The 14139-nt window shown below is 57.9% G+C and overlaps 1 protein-coding gene across 1 annotated transcript in view; it reads right to left on the bottom strand.

The window, feature by feature from the left end:
* Nucleotides 1-1423: 1423 nt before the first annotated feature.
* The window catches only part of HUWE1 (HECT, UBA and WWE domain containing E3 ubiquitin protein ligase 1), a gene marked incomplete at its 3' end in the record, with an annotated part of 59868 nt that continues 47152 nt past the window's right edge, over nucleotides 1424-14139 (bottom strand). Inside the window, exons 68-82 of the mRNA XM_057420727.1 lie at nucleotides 13784-13890; nucleotides 13546-13702; nucleotides 13314-13446; nucleotides 11518-11720; nucleotides 11322-11404; nucleotides 9860-9956; nucleotides 9099-9239; nucleotides 8105-8350; nucleotides 7182-7299; nucleotides 6940-7080; nucleotides 6047-6334; nucleotides 4924-5029; nucleotides 4430-4547; nucleotides 3474-3655; nucleotides 1424-1614 (exon numbers count right to left, since the gene is read on the bottom strand). Coding sequence (XP_057276710.1) covers nucleotides 1424-1614; nucleotides 3474-3655; nucleotides 4430-4547; nucleotides 4924-5029; nucleotides 6047-6334; nucleotides 6940-7080; nucleotides 7182-7299; nucleotides 8105-8350; nucleotides 9099-9239; nucleotides 9860-9956; nucleotides 11322-11404; nucleotides 11518-11720; nucleotides 13314-13446; nucleotides 13546-13702; nucleotides 13784-13890 — 2311 coding nt within the window. The remainder of the gene's footprint in view (nucleotides 1615-3473; nucleotides 3656-4429; nucleotides 4548-4923; nucleotides 5030-6046; nucleotides 6335-6939; nucleotides 7081-7181; nucleotides 7300-8104; nucleotides 8351-9098; nucleotides 9240-9859; nucleotides 9957-11321; nucleotides 11405-11517; nucleotides 11721-13313; nucleotides 13447-13545; nucleotides 13703-13783; nucleotides 13891-14139) is intronic.

Here is a 14139-nt window from a genome sequence, read left to right on the forward strand (position 1 = left end):
ACCCACTATTCCATGTATCCCATATCCCCCTATCCTATATACCATATCCATATCCCATTTCCCCATTTCCCATAGCCCCTCTGCATCCCATGTCCCTATGACCCATATCGAATATCCCATATCCCATCTCTCCCTATCCTATATCCCATATCCACATCCCATTTCCCCGTTTCCCATAGCCCCTGTGCATCCCATGTCCCTACGACCCATATCCAATATCCCATGTCTCATATCCCATCTCTCCCTATCCTATACCCCATATCCATATCCCATTTCCCCATCTCCCATAGCCCCTCTGCATCCCATACCCTGTGTATCCCATGTCCTATGTCCCATACCCAATATCCCATGTCCCATGGCTGTGTCATGTCCCCATGTCCCATGTATCCCACGTCCTGTCTCCCATGTCCTCCATACCCCATGTCCCATCTCCCCATATCCTATATCCTGTGTCCCTGTCCCATGTGTCTCACATCCCACATTCCATGTTCACATCCCATTTCCTCATCTCCCATATCCCCTTATCCTGTGCATCCCATGTCCCATATCCATGTGCATCCCACGTCCTATATCCATGTCCATCCCATCTCCTGTGTATCCCACATCCATGTGTATCCCATGTCCCATACCCATGTGCATCCCATATCCATGTGCATCCCATATCCACGTGCATACCATGTCCCATATCCATGTGCATCCCACGTCCCACACCCATGTACATCACATATCCATGTGCATCCCACGTCCCATATCCATCCCTGTCCATTCCCCGTCCCACATCCATGTGCATCCCGTCCCATATCCATGTACATCCCGTGTCCCATATCCATGTGCATCCCATATCCATGTGTATCCCCTGTACATCCCACGTCCCACATCCCTGTCCATCCCCTGTCCCATATCCATGTGCATCCCACGTCCCATATCCATGTGCATCCCATACCCATGTGTATCCCATCCCGTCCCACATCCGTCCCGTCCATCCCATCCCATATCCATCCCTGTCTATCCCATGTCCCACATCCACGTCCATCCCGTATCCATGTCCATGTCCATCCCATGTCCATGTCCATCCCACATCCCATATCCATGTCCATCCGTATCCATGTCCATCCTGCATCCATGTCCATCCCACATTCACGTCCATCCCATACCCACATCCATCCCGTGTCCACGTCCATCCCATATCCACGTCCATCCCGTGTCCACGTCCATCCCATATCCACGTCCATCCCGTGTCCACGTCCATCCCATATCCACGTCCATCCCATATCCACGTCCATCCCATATCCACGTCCATCCTGTATCCATCCCACGTCCATCCCATATCCACGTCCATCCCGTGTCCACGTCCATCCCATGTCCCCCCCGTATCCACGTCCACCCCGCGTCCGCCCCGCGTCCCTGCGCACGCCGCCGGTACCAGGTGTGCGCCGAGGGCAGGCGGTCGGTGGAGCGGTCGTCGCGGTGGATCTGGAACTTCTGGATGCCGTTCATGCCCTCGAGGGCGGCGAAGCCCTGCAGGGGCACCTTGGACGTGCCCGTCACGAACTGCAGGAACTTGGCGCGGTCGGCCTGGTCGAAGGAGCGCAGCGCCCGCCAGAACCACTGGATCTGGGGAGGGAGGTTTTGGGGGGGGTTGGGGTTGGGTTGGGGTATTTATGGGTGTTTTGGGGTGGGTTTCGGGTATTTCTGGGTGTTTTGGGGTGGGTTTGGGGTATTTATGGGTGTTTTGGGGTGGGTTTGGGGTTGGGTTGGGGTATTTATGGGTGTTTTGGGGTATTTCTGGGTGTTTTGGGGTGGGTTTGGGGTTGGGTTGGGGCATTTCTGGGTGTTTTGGGGTATTTCTGGGTGTTTTGGGGTGGGTTTGGGGTATTTCTGGGTGTTTTGGGGTGGGTTTGGGGTATTTCTGGGTGTTTTGGTGTGGGTTTGGGGTATTTCTGGGTGTTTTGGGGTGGGTTTGGGGTATTTCTGGGTGTTTTGGGGTGGGTTTGGGGTATTTCTGGGTGTTTTGGGGTATTTCTGGGTGTTTTGGGGTGGGTTTGGGGTATTTCTGGGTGTTTTGGGGTGGGTTTGGGGTTGGGTTGGGGCATTTCTGGGTGTTTTGGGGTGGTTTTGGGGTATTTCTGGGTGTTTTGGGGTGGGTTTGGGGTTGGGTTGGGGCATTTCTGGGTGTTTTGGGGTATTTCTGGGTGTTTTGGGGTGGTTTTGGGGTATTTCTGGGCATTTTGGAGTGGGTTTGGGGTATTTCTGGGTGTTTTGGGGTGGTTTTGGGGTATTTCTGGGTGTTTTGGGGTGGGTTTGGGGTATTTCTGGGTGTTTTGGGGAATTTCTGGGTGTTTTGGGGTGGGTTTGGGGTTGGGTTGGGGTATTTCTGGGTGTTTTGGGGTGGTTTTGGGGTATTTCTGGGTGTTTTGGGGTGGGTTTGGGGTATTTCTGGGTGTTTTGGGGTATTTCTGGGTGTTTTGGGGTGGGTTTGGGGTATTTCTGGGTGTTTTGGGGTATTTCTTGGTGTTTTGGGGTATTTCTGGGTGTTTTGGGGTGGGTTTGGGGTATTTCTGGGTGTTTTGGGGTGGTTTTGGGGTTGGGTTGGGGTATTTCTGGGTGTTTTGGGGTATTTCTGGGTGTTTTGGGGTATTTCTGGGTGTTTTGGGGTGGGTTTCGGGTATTTCTGGGTGTTTTGGGGTGGGTTTCGGGTATTTCTGGGTGTTTTGGGGTGGGTTTGGGGTATTTCTGGGTGTTTTGGGGTGGTTTTGGGGTATTTCTGGGCATTTTGGAGTGGGTTTGGGGTATTTCTGGGTGTTTTGGGGTGGGTTTGGGGTATTTCTGGGTGTTTTGGGGTGGGTTTGGGGTATTTCTGGGTGTTTTGGGGTGGGTTTGGGGTATTTCTGGGTGTTTTGGGGTGGGTTTTGGAGTGGTTTTAGGGTGGGTTTGAGGTATTTCTGGGTGTTTTGGGGTGGGTTTGGGGTATTTCTGGGTGTTTTGGTGTGGGTTTGGGGTATTTCTGGGTGTTTTGGAGTGGGTTTGGGGTATTTCTGGGTGTTTTGGGGTGGGTTTGGGGTATTTCTGGGTGTTTTGGGGTGGGTTTGGGGTATTTCTGGGTGTTTTGGGGTGGGTTTTGGAGTGGTTTTGGGGTATTTTCTGGGTGTTTTGGGGTGGGTTTTGGAGTGGTTTAGGGTGGTTTTGGGGTATTTTCTGGGTGGTTTGGAGGTGGTTTTAGGATATTTTCTGGGTGTTCTGGGGTATTTCTGGGTGGTTTGGGGTAGTTTTTTGGGCTGTTTTGGGACTGGTTTTGGGCTGTTTTGGGGCTGATTTGGGGGATGTTTTGGGACTGGTTTTGGCCTGATTTTGGGCTGTTTTGGGATGTTTTCTGGCCTGGTTTTGGGCTGTTTGGGGGCTGATTTTGGGCAGTTTTTGGGCTGATTTGAGGCCGGTTTTGGGCTGATTTGGGTCTGTCTGGGGGCAGTGCCCACCTGGATGGAGTTGCCCTGGTACTTGTGGTACTCGGTGTTGGCCTTGAGGTCGTCGATGTCGATGGTGGGCAGCCCCGAGATGAGCAGCTCCAGCTCCTGCTCCGTGAAGATGGAGATGAGGCGCTTGGGGATGATCTCATAGAAACCCTCCAGGAAGGCGGCCAGCTGCTTCCGGATGGCTCCTGCGGGATAACGGCGGGGTCAGTGGGAACGGGGCGGGAATGGGGTGGGGATTGTTGGGAATGGGGTTGGGAATGCTGGGAATGTTGCTAGGAATGTTGGGAAAGTTGTTGGGAAAGGTGTTGGGAAAGGTGTTGGGAATGGTGTTGGGAATGGTGTTGGGAATGGTGTTGGGAATGGTGTTGGGAAAGTTGTTGGGAATGCTGGGAATGTTGCTAGGAATGTTGAGAAAGTTGTTGGGAAAGTTGTTGGGAAAGGTGTTGGGAATGGTGTTGGGAATGGTGTTGGGAAAGTTGTTGGGAATGCTGGGAATGGGGTTGGGAAGGTTGGTAATGGTGTTGGGAATGGTGTTGGGAATGTTGGGAATGGTGTTGGGAAAGTTGTTGGGAATACTGGGAAAGTTGTTGGGAAGGTTGGGAATGGTGTTGGGAAGGTTGGGAATGGTGTTCGGAATGTTGGGAATGGTGTTGGGAAAGTTGTTGGGAATACTGGGAATGTTGTTGGGAAGGTTGGGAATGGTGTTGGGAATGGTGTTGGGAATGTTGGGAAGCTGGGAATGTTGCTGGGAATGGTGTTGGGAATGTTGGGAACACTGTTGGGAACAACATTAGGAATGTTGGGAATGTTGGAAATGTTGGGAGTGTTGGGAATGTCTTTGGGAATGCTGTTGGGAACGTTGTTGGTAACGTCTGGAACGTTGTTGGGGATGCTGGGAATGTCATTGGGAACGTTTGGAATGTCACTGGGAACGCCGGCAATACCCGCCCGGAGCTCACCGGTCATGCGCATCTGGCACACGAGGTGCACGTACTCCTTCTTGTTCTCCTCCGTCACCAGGACGTTGGCTCCGTTGGGCTTCAGGTCCCGGACCTCGCACACCCCAAACTCCTGCACCTGAATGGGGGGGGATGGAGGGGGTCAAGCGACACCCCCAAAGGAGGGGGGGCACCCCGGGAACAAAGGGGAAACCATTGGGACAGGGGGGACCCCCCCAAAGCAGGGGACACCCCAAGAACAGGGGAGACCCCTTTGGGATTTAGGGGCACCCCTTGAATAGGGGGGGACACCCCAAGACCAAAGGGGACACCAGTGGGATGGGGGGGACCCCCCCCAAAGCAGGGGACACCCCTAGGGACACCATTGGGACAGGGGGGACCCCCCCAAAAAGGGGGAAACCCCTGGGACCTGGGGGGGAGAGGGGTTGGTGGTGCTGGGGGCACCCCGAGGCCGGGTTTTGGGGTGTCCCTGGTTGGGGGGGGGGGGGGGGTACCTCGGTGCTGAAGGTGAGGTCGTAGCCCAGGGTGGAGACGTCGTTCTCCAGCAGATAGACCAGGCCCTGGTAGAAGTGGTAATCCTCGCTCTCCATGTCCGTGTACCTGCGCCACAGCGGGGTCAGCACCCCGAAAACGGGGGTTTGACAGCCAAAAAGGGGGTTCTACACCTAAAAACGGGGTTCTACACCCAAAACCAGGGTTCTACATCCAAAAATGGGGGTCTACAGCCAAAAACCGAGGTTCTACAGCCCCAAAACCAGGGTTCTACACTGCTAAAAGGGGGTTCCACAGTGAAAAACAGAGGTTCTACACCCAAAAACAGGGTTCTACACCCAAAAATGGGGGTCCTACAGCCAAAAAGGGGGTTCTACAGCCAAAAATGAGGTCCTAAAGCCCAAAAAGGGGGTTCTACAGCCCCAAAATGGGGTTCTACAGCCCCAAAACAGGGTTAGACAACCCAAAAAAGGGGTTCTACACCCCAAAAATGGGGTTCTGCACTTTAAAAATGGGGTTCTACACCCAAAAAATGTGGTTCAACACTTCAAAAAGGGGGCTCTACACCCCAAGAAGGGGAATCTACACCTTAAAAATGGGGTTCTCCACCTCAAAAAGGTTGACCATCACCCTAAGATGGGTGTCCATCACCCCAAGATGGGTGTCCATCACCCCATGAGGATGCTTTAACAGCCCAAGCCAGGTGTCCATCACCATGCAAGGCTGTTCTACACCCCATGAAGGTGGTCCTACACCCCATGAAGGTGGTCCTACACCCAATGAAGGTGGTTCCACACCTCAAGACAGGGTGTCCATCACCCTGTAAGGATGCTTTAACACCCCAAACAGGTGTCCATCACCATGCAAGGCTGTTCCACACCCCATGAAGGTGGTCCTACACTCCATGAGGATGCTTTAACAGCCCAAGCCAGGTGCCCATCACCATGCAAGGCTGTTCTACACCCCATGAAGGCGGTTCCACACCCCAAGATGGGTGTCCATCACCCCATAAAGGTGGTTCCACCACCGAAGCTGGGTGTCCATCACCGTATAAGGTGCTCTACACCCCATGAGGATGCTCTAACACCCCGGAGCCGGCTGTCACCCCCCCCCATCCCCTCTCACCTGACGGACTTGCCCAGGATGTGCTTGTAGAAGGAGCGGGTGAAGTAACACTCGAGCAGGCGGTTGTCGTACACGGCCTTGGCCACGATGCGCCCCACGAACTTGAAGTAGCTCAGGTGGTTGGGGTTGCAGTGGGACGAGGGGTTGATGGTGTAGGTGACCCTGTCCCCCGGCGACGTGCGGAACAGCGCGTACATGGGGTTGAACATCTCCCGCGAGATGATCATGTACCACTCCCGCAGCAGGCCCCCCGCATCCTGCCCCTCCTCGCCCTCAAACACGATGTACCTGGGGGGGGGGAGAGGGAGAAATGGGGGTTTGGGGGGGGTTGGGTGCTTCTGGGTGGATTTGGGGTGTTTTGCGTTGGATTTGGGGTGTGTCCGGGTGGATTTCAGGGTGCTTGTAGGGGGATTTTGGGTGTTTCTGGGTGGATTTGGGGTGGTTTTGCACTGGATTTGGGGTGTTTCAGGGTGGGTTTTGGGTGTCTGCTTAGATTTTGGGGTGTTGATGTATCTTTGGGTGTTTCTGGGTGGATTCTGGGATGCTTCTGGGGTGTTTCTGGGTGGATCTGGGGTGTTTCTGGGTGGATTTGGGGTGTCTCGGTGTATTCTGGGTGTCTCTTGCTGTGTTTCAGGCATCTATGGGTGTATTTCGTGTGCCTCTGAGTGTATTCTGGGTGTATTTTGGGTGTCTCCAGGTGTATTTTGGGAGTCTCCGGATGTATTCTGGGTGTGTCTGGGTGTATTTCAGGTGTCTCTGGGTGTATTTTGGGAGTCTCTGGGTGTATTCTGGGTGTATTTCAGGTGTCTCTGGGTGTAGTTTGGGTGTATTTGGGGTCTGTGGGTGTATTTCGGGTGTCTCTGGCTGTACTTTGGGTGTCTCTGGGCACTCACAGCCTGTTCTTCATCTCCTCGGGGGACTTCCGATGCAGCTCCCTATAGGAGTCCTCGAAGACGTGGTCGCGCCGCACGTGCACGGCCATGTCCTCCTTGCGCAGGCCCTCATCCAACCGCTCCAGCTCCTGACGGAAGTACCTGGGGGGGGGGGGAGCACCCCAAAACCAGGCTTTAGGGGACCCCCCTCTATATTTCACCCCCTTTCCCCCCCATCCCATCTCAAGGCCCCGGCCTCGTACTTGCGCTTGACATCGAAGTCCAGGACTCGGATGTAGTCGACCAGGACGGCGAAGGGGCCATCGGCCAAGTGGGTCGTGGATTGACGCAGGATCTGGTTCAGCACCGTCCGGTGGGTCTCTATGGGGTGGAGGGGGGACGGACACGGAGGGGTTATGGGGTGGACACCCCAAAAAGGGGGGGTTCTTGCCCCAAACACACCCCAATCCAACCCCAAATCCACTTCCCAAGGCCCCAAACACCCCCATCGTTCCCAATCCCCCTCCCATCACCCCAATTCCCCCTCCCATTGCTCCAACACCCCCAAATCCACCTCCCATCACTCCAAACACCCCCAAATCCCCCTAAACCCCCTCCCATCACCCCCCATCCCCATCCCGTCACCCGAACCCACCCCAATCCCCTTCCCATCACCCCCAATCCCCTTCCCATCACTTAAACCCTCCCAATCCCCCTCCCATCACCCCAATCCCATTCCCATCACCCCCGAATCCCCTCCCATCACCCCCCATCCCCCTCCTATCCCCCCCAAATCCCCTATCACCCCCCATCCCCACCCCATCACCTGAACCCCCAACCCCCCTTCCATCACAATGAGCCCCCCTTTCCATCACCCCCAATCCCCCCCATCCCCCTCCCCCCCAATCCCATTCCCATCACCCCCAATCCCTCTTCCATCACCCCCAATCCCTCTCCCATCACCCCCAAATGCCCTCCCATCCCCCCCATCCCACTCCCATCCCCCCCAATCCCCCTCCCATCACCTGAACCCCCCAATCCCCATCCCATGACCCCCAATCCCATTCCTATCACCCCCAAACCCCTTCCCATCACAATGAATCCCCCTTTCCATCACCCCCAATCCCCCCCCCATCCCCCTCCCCCCCCAAATCCCTCTCCCATCCCCCAGCCCCCCCCCACTCACCAGCGAAGCGCAGGAACTTCTGGGTGTCGGGGGGCAAACTGGCCGAGATGTGCATGGAGGAGGGCTCGCGGGAGAAGAAGGGGTCCAGGGAGGAGGGGGTGGCGGGGGTCAGGGGGGCGGGGGACAGCGGGGGGGGCTCGTCCTTGATGTGGGCCAATTGGCTCTCCCGGGTATCCCGCACCGGGGGCTTGCTCTCCCGCTCCGTGGCGTGCACCAGGAAGAAGGCTTCGACGGCGGGCTGCAGCACTGGGGGGGCAACAGGGAGAGAGGGGGTGATGGGGGGGCAGAGAGATGGGGGGAGAATGGGGGGGCAGAGAGATGGGGGGGAATGGGGGGGCAGAGAGATGGGGGGAATGGGGGGGCAGAGAGATGGGGGAGAATGGAGATGGGGGGAATGGGGGGGGCAGAGAGATGGGGGGGAATGGGGGGGCAGAGAGATGGGGGAGAATGGAGATGGGGGGGAATGGGGGGGCAGAGAGACAGGGGGGAATGGAGATGGGGGGAATGGGGGGGCAGAGAGACGGGGGGGAATGGGGGGGTGGAGAGATGGGAGGAGAATGGGGGTAACAGGGACCATGGGAATGGGGGGGCATGGAGAGAGGGGGGTAATGGGTATAAAGGGGACCCCAGGAATTGGGGGGGGGGGGGGAGCATCCTGCTTGGGACAGGGCTGGGTATGGGGGATGGATGAATTTCAACAGCCCCAAACAACCCCAAATCCCCTCTAACCCCCCCCCCCCCAAACCCCTTCCCAAGGTGGGGGGGGGGGGCTTGGGGACCCCCTAAAGTACCAGGGGGTCTCCATCACTAAGGGCAGGGGTGAATACAGGGGGTATGAGGGGCACCCCAACCCCATGGTGGGGGGGGGATGTGGCATGGATGCTGCAGAGCCATCACCCTGCTTGGGACAGGATGCTGGGGGCAGGGGGTACCCAGAGGGCCCTGTGCCCCCCCCCATCACCCCATAGCGCTCCCCCCCACCCCATAGACCCACCGAGCACGGCGTGCTGGTCGTGGGACTCCTCGAGCTCCTTGAGGCACTCCCCCAGCATATCCCAGAGCTCGTCCAGGCAGAGCTGCTCGCTCAGCAGGGGCAGCTCCGGGGGCCGCTCGTCCCGCTCCGGCCCCTCCGAGCCTGTGGGGATGATGGGGGGGTGACACAGTCAGGACCCTTCCCCATCATCACCACCCCCCCCCCCCCAATCGTGGTCCAGTTCGGCCGCTTCCCAACTGGGATCCAATGGGAGGAGCGCCAGGATGGAGCCAGGCACGGAGTGGGAGGCATCGGGATGGGGAGTCTGGGGCATTGGGGTGCAACGGGGAGGTGGGCACTGGGATGCACTGGGGGGCATTGGGGTGCAATGGGGGGCACTGGCTTGCATTGAGGGGCACTGGGTTGCACTGGGACGCAATAGGGAGCACTGGGTTGCACTGGGATGCACTGGGGGGGCACTGGGTTGCACTGTGGGGCACTGGGATGCACGGGGGGGACACTGGGATGCATTGGGATGTACTAGGATGCACTGGGTTGCACTGAGGGGCACTGGGATGCACTGAGGGGCACTGGGATGCACTGGGATGCACTGAGGGGCACTGGGATGCACTGGGGGGGTCCCTGGGATGCACTGGGGGGCACTGGGATGCACTGGGTTGCACTGGGGGGGTCCCTGGGATGCACTGGGGGGCACTGGGATGCACTGGGTTGCACTGGGAGGGGCACTGGGATGCACTGAGGTGCACTGGGGGGTCTCTCACCCACGGAGGGGTTGTCCTGGGGGGCTGGCGACGGCTGATCCACATCCATGGGGGATTCATCCCGACGGGGAGCGGCGTCCGCAGGCCCAGCCTCCGACTGCAGAGGGGCAGGAGCAGGTTTAGGGGGACGGGACCCCCCCATGGAGCCCAAATACCGCCCCCCACCCCCCATGGAGGGCTTGGAGAGGAAGAGAAGCAGGAATGGGATGGGAGGAGGAGGGTAAAGGGGGGAGGAAGAGGAAGGGTGAGGGGGGGAAGAGGAGGAAGAGCAGGAGGGAACAGAGGAAAGTGGAGAGGAGGAGGAGGAAGAGGAGGGTGAAGGAAGAGAATGAGGAGGAAAAGGAGGAGGAGGAAGAAAAGGAAGAAGAGGGAAAAGGAAAAAGAGAATGAGGAGGAAGAGGAAGAGAAGCAGGAAGAAGAGGAGGAGAAAGAAAAGGAGGAAGAAGGAGGAAGAGACTGAGGAGGAAAACGAGGGGGAGGAGAAGGAAGAAAAGGAAGAAGAAAAGGGAGAAAGAGAGGAGGAAGAGGAGGGTGAAGGAAGAGAAGGAGGAGGAAAGAAATGAGGAGGAAAAGGGGGAGGAAAAGGGGGAAAAGGGGGAAAAGGGGGAGGAAGAGGAAGATGAGGAGGAGGAAGAAAAGGAAGAGGAGGAAACAGGAGAGAGAATGAGGAGGAAGAAAAGGAAGAGAAGGAGGAGGAAGAGGAGGGTGAAGGAAGACAGGGAGAAGGCAGAAGAGGCGGAAAAGGAGAAGAGGGAATGAGGAGAAGGAGGCAGGTGGATGAGGCAGAGGAAGACGCAAAGGAGGAGGAGAAGGAAGAGGAGGGCGAAGGAAGGAGGGAGAGAAGGAGCAGGAAGAGGGGAGTGAGGGAAGAGAGGGAGGAAGCAGAGGAGGAAAAGGAGGAGGAGGGTGAAGGAAGGAGGGAGAGAAGGAGCAGGAAGAGGAGAGGGAGGAGAAAAAAGAGGAGGAGTGTGAAGGAAGGGGGTGAGGAAGAAGAAAAGAATAAGGCATAGGAAGAGGAGGAAGAGGAAGCAGAGGAGGAGGAGGAAGAGGGAATGAGGAGGAGGCAGGAGGATGAGGCAGAGGGAAAGGAAAAGGAGGAGGAAAAGGAGGGAGAGAAGGAGCAGGAAGAGGGGAGGGAGGAGGAAAAAGAGGAGGAGGAGTGTGAAGGAAGAGGGTGAGGAGGAAGAAAAGAGTAAGAAGGAAGAGGAGGAAGAGGAAGCAAAGGAGGAAGAGGAAGCAGAGGAGGAAGGGGAAGCAGAGGAGGAAGAGGAAGCAGAGGAGGAAGAGGAAGCAGAGGAGGAAGAGGAAGCAGAGGAGGAGGAGGCAGGCGGATGAGGCAGAGGCAAAGGAGGAGGGCGAAGAGGAAGAGAACCCTAAGGCGGCAGAGAGGAGGAGGAGGAGGCGGCGGAAGGAGGAAGGGCGGCCGTGCTACCCGTGTGCGCCTGCTGCCGCCCTCACGTACCATTTGTATGATGGCGTCGGCCTCGGCCTCCAGCTGCCGGACGGCTGCTTGGATGCTGCCAGCCGCCCCGAGCCCCCCGGCGCCTGCGGGGTGTGGGGTGGGCGACACGGACAGAGAGAGGGAGAAAGGCTGCGTGAGGGGCACACGAAGTGGGGTGCAAGGAGCTCAATGGGGCGAGGGACGGGGGGGGCCTTACCCAGGCGCCCGGCCTGCTTGGCCTTCTTGTGCGCCCGGCGCGTGTCGTCGCGCAGCTGGATGATGACCTGCAGCACGCGGAGGAAGAAGCGCTGCGTGGACGTCTTGGAGGTGAGCACGGACATGGAGGGCAGCTGCAGCTCCCGCCCGCCCAGCGCCCGCTTCTGCGACGCCACGATCACCACGCTCTCGGCTGTGTCGAACCTGGAGGGAACGGGGTAGAGGTGCGGGGGGAGAGGTTGGTGTCAGTAGGGGCATGGGTTAACGGGAGGAACAAGGGTTGGCATCAGTAGAGACATGGGTCAATGGCAGGAACAAGGTTGGCATCGGTAGGGACAAGGGTTAACGGGAGGAACAAGGTTGGCATCGGTAGGGGCATGGGTTAACGGGAGGAACAAGGGTTGGCATCAGTAGGGACAAGGGTTAACAAGGGGAACAAGGGTCGGCATCAGTAGGGACAAGGGTTAACGGGAGGAACAAGGGTTGGCATCAATAGGGACATGGGTCAATGGCAGGAACAAGGGTTGGCATCGGTAGGGACAAGGGTTAACAAGGGGAACAAGGGTCGGCATCAGTAGGGACAAGGGTTAACGGGAGGAACAAGGGTTGGCATCAATATGGGCAAAGGGCATCGGTAGGGGCAAGGGTTAACAGGAGACGCAGGTTGTCAGTAGGGGCAAGGGTTAATGGCAAGAACAAGGGTTGGCATCAGTAGGGACAAGGGTTAACGGGAGGAACAAGGGTTGGCATCAATAGGGACAAGGGTTAACGGGAGGAACAAGGGTTGGCATGAATAGGGACATGGGTTAACGGGAGGAACAAGGGTTGGCATCAATAGGGACATGGGTTAACGGGAGCAGTGAGGGTTGTGCTCAGTAGGGACATGGGTTAACGGGAGCAATGAGGGTTGTGCTCAATAGGGACATGGGTTAACGGGAGCAGTGAGGGTTGTGCTCAGTAGGGACATGGGTTAACGGGAGCAATGAGGGTTGTGCTCAGTAGGGACATGGGTTAACGGGAGCAATGAGGGTTGTGCTCAGTAGGGACATGGGTTAACGGGAGCAATGAGGGTTGTGCTCAGTAGGGACATGGGTTAACGGGAGCAATGAGGGTTGTGCTCAATAGGGACATGGGTTAACGGGAGCAATGAGGGTTGTGCTCAGTAGGGACATGGGTTAACGGGAGCAATGAGGGTTGTGCTCAGTAGGGACATGGGTTAACGGGAGCAGTGAGGGTTGTGCTCAGTAGGGACATGGGTTAACGGGAGCAATGAGGGTTGTGCTCAGTAGGGACATGGGTTAACGGGAGCAATGAGGGTTGTGCTCAGTAGGGACATGGGTTAACGGGAGCAATGAGGGTTGTGCTCAGTAGGGACATGGGTTAACGGGAGCAATGAGGGTTGTGCTCAGTAGGGACATGGGTTAACGGGAGCAATGAGGGTTGTGCTCAGTAGGGACATGGGTTAACGGGAGCAATGAGGGTTGTGCTCAATAGGGACATGGGTTAACGGGAGCAGTGAGGGTTGTGCTCAGTAGGGACATGGGTTAACGGGAGCAATGAGGGTTGTGCTCAGTAGGGACATGGGTTAACGGGAGCAATGAGGGTTGTGCTCAGTAGGGACATGGGTTAACGGGAGCAATGAGGGTTGTGCTCAATAGGGACATGGGTTAACGGGAGCAGTGAGGGTTGTGCTCAGTAGGGACACGGGTTAACAGCACCCACTACAGTTACCAGGAGGGCCCACAATGAACAGTGGGGGGGGATGTGTGTGTGCTGGGGGGGGTGTCCCCATCTCACCGGCTCTGCATCTTGCCCTTGAGCTTGGCACTGGGCGGCTGCTCCTCGGGGAGCCCCTCGGGGGACGGGGCCTCGCTCTGCGCCCGCCGCTGCTGCTCCAGGTTGTATTCCCTCAGCTCGGCCAGCAGCGTCCCTGCACCGGGCACGGCCCCGCGGTGTCACCGGCGTGGGGATGACACCCAATGGCACCACCCCCCTCCAACCACCACCGCCACCGCGGCCATGGCCTCACCGATCTGGCGGCACAGGGTGGCCCCGAGGTGCCGGGCGCCGGTGAGCAGCAGGCGCAGAACCGTGTCCCTGGTGCCGGCGTCGCCGCGCGAGAGCTGGAGCAGGACGTTGGCCGCGTCCTCCAGCCCCTCCTCGGAGCACGAGTGGGACGTCAGCACCTGTGGGTGACAGGGGATGTGTATGGGGGGGGATAGGACATGGGGGGTGGAGGGGGTTTGGGGGGGCAGGGGGGTGCTCACCTCCACCGAGAGCTGGAGCTGGCTCTCGGTCAGCCCCGTGGCCGCCATCCGGGGGTCAGGGCTGCTCTCGGGGCCCTTCGCTGGTGACTTGGAGCTCTTGGAGGAGGCTGGGGACAAGGGGGGGTGGGGGGATGTGTGGGGATGGGGGCGGTGAGGGGAGGGTGGCACCTCTGCCTGCATCCCCATGTCCCCATCCATCCCCATGTCCTGGTCCACAACCCTATCCCAATGTCCCAGTCCACATCTCCAGCCCCATCCCTGTCCCTCTCCCCATGTCCCCATCCATCCCCACGTCCTTCTCCCCAACCCTATCCCAATGTCCCATTTACATCTGCATCCCCAGCCCTGTCCGCCAT

This window comes from Pezoporus wallicus, unplaced genomic scaffold (genome assembly GCF_028554395.1).
Source record: "Pezoporus wallicus isolate ANWC-B61680 ecotype Strahan unplaced genomic scaffold, APGP_CSIRO_Pwel_v1 contig_13943, whole genome shotgun sequence".
Classification (NCBI taxonomy): Eukaryota; Metazoa; Chordata; class Aves; order Psittaciformes; family Psittacidae; genus Pezoporus; species Pezoporus wallicus.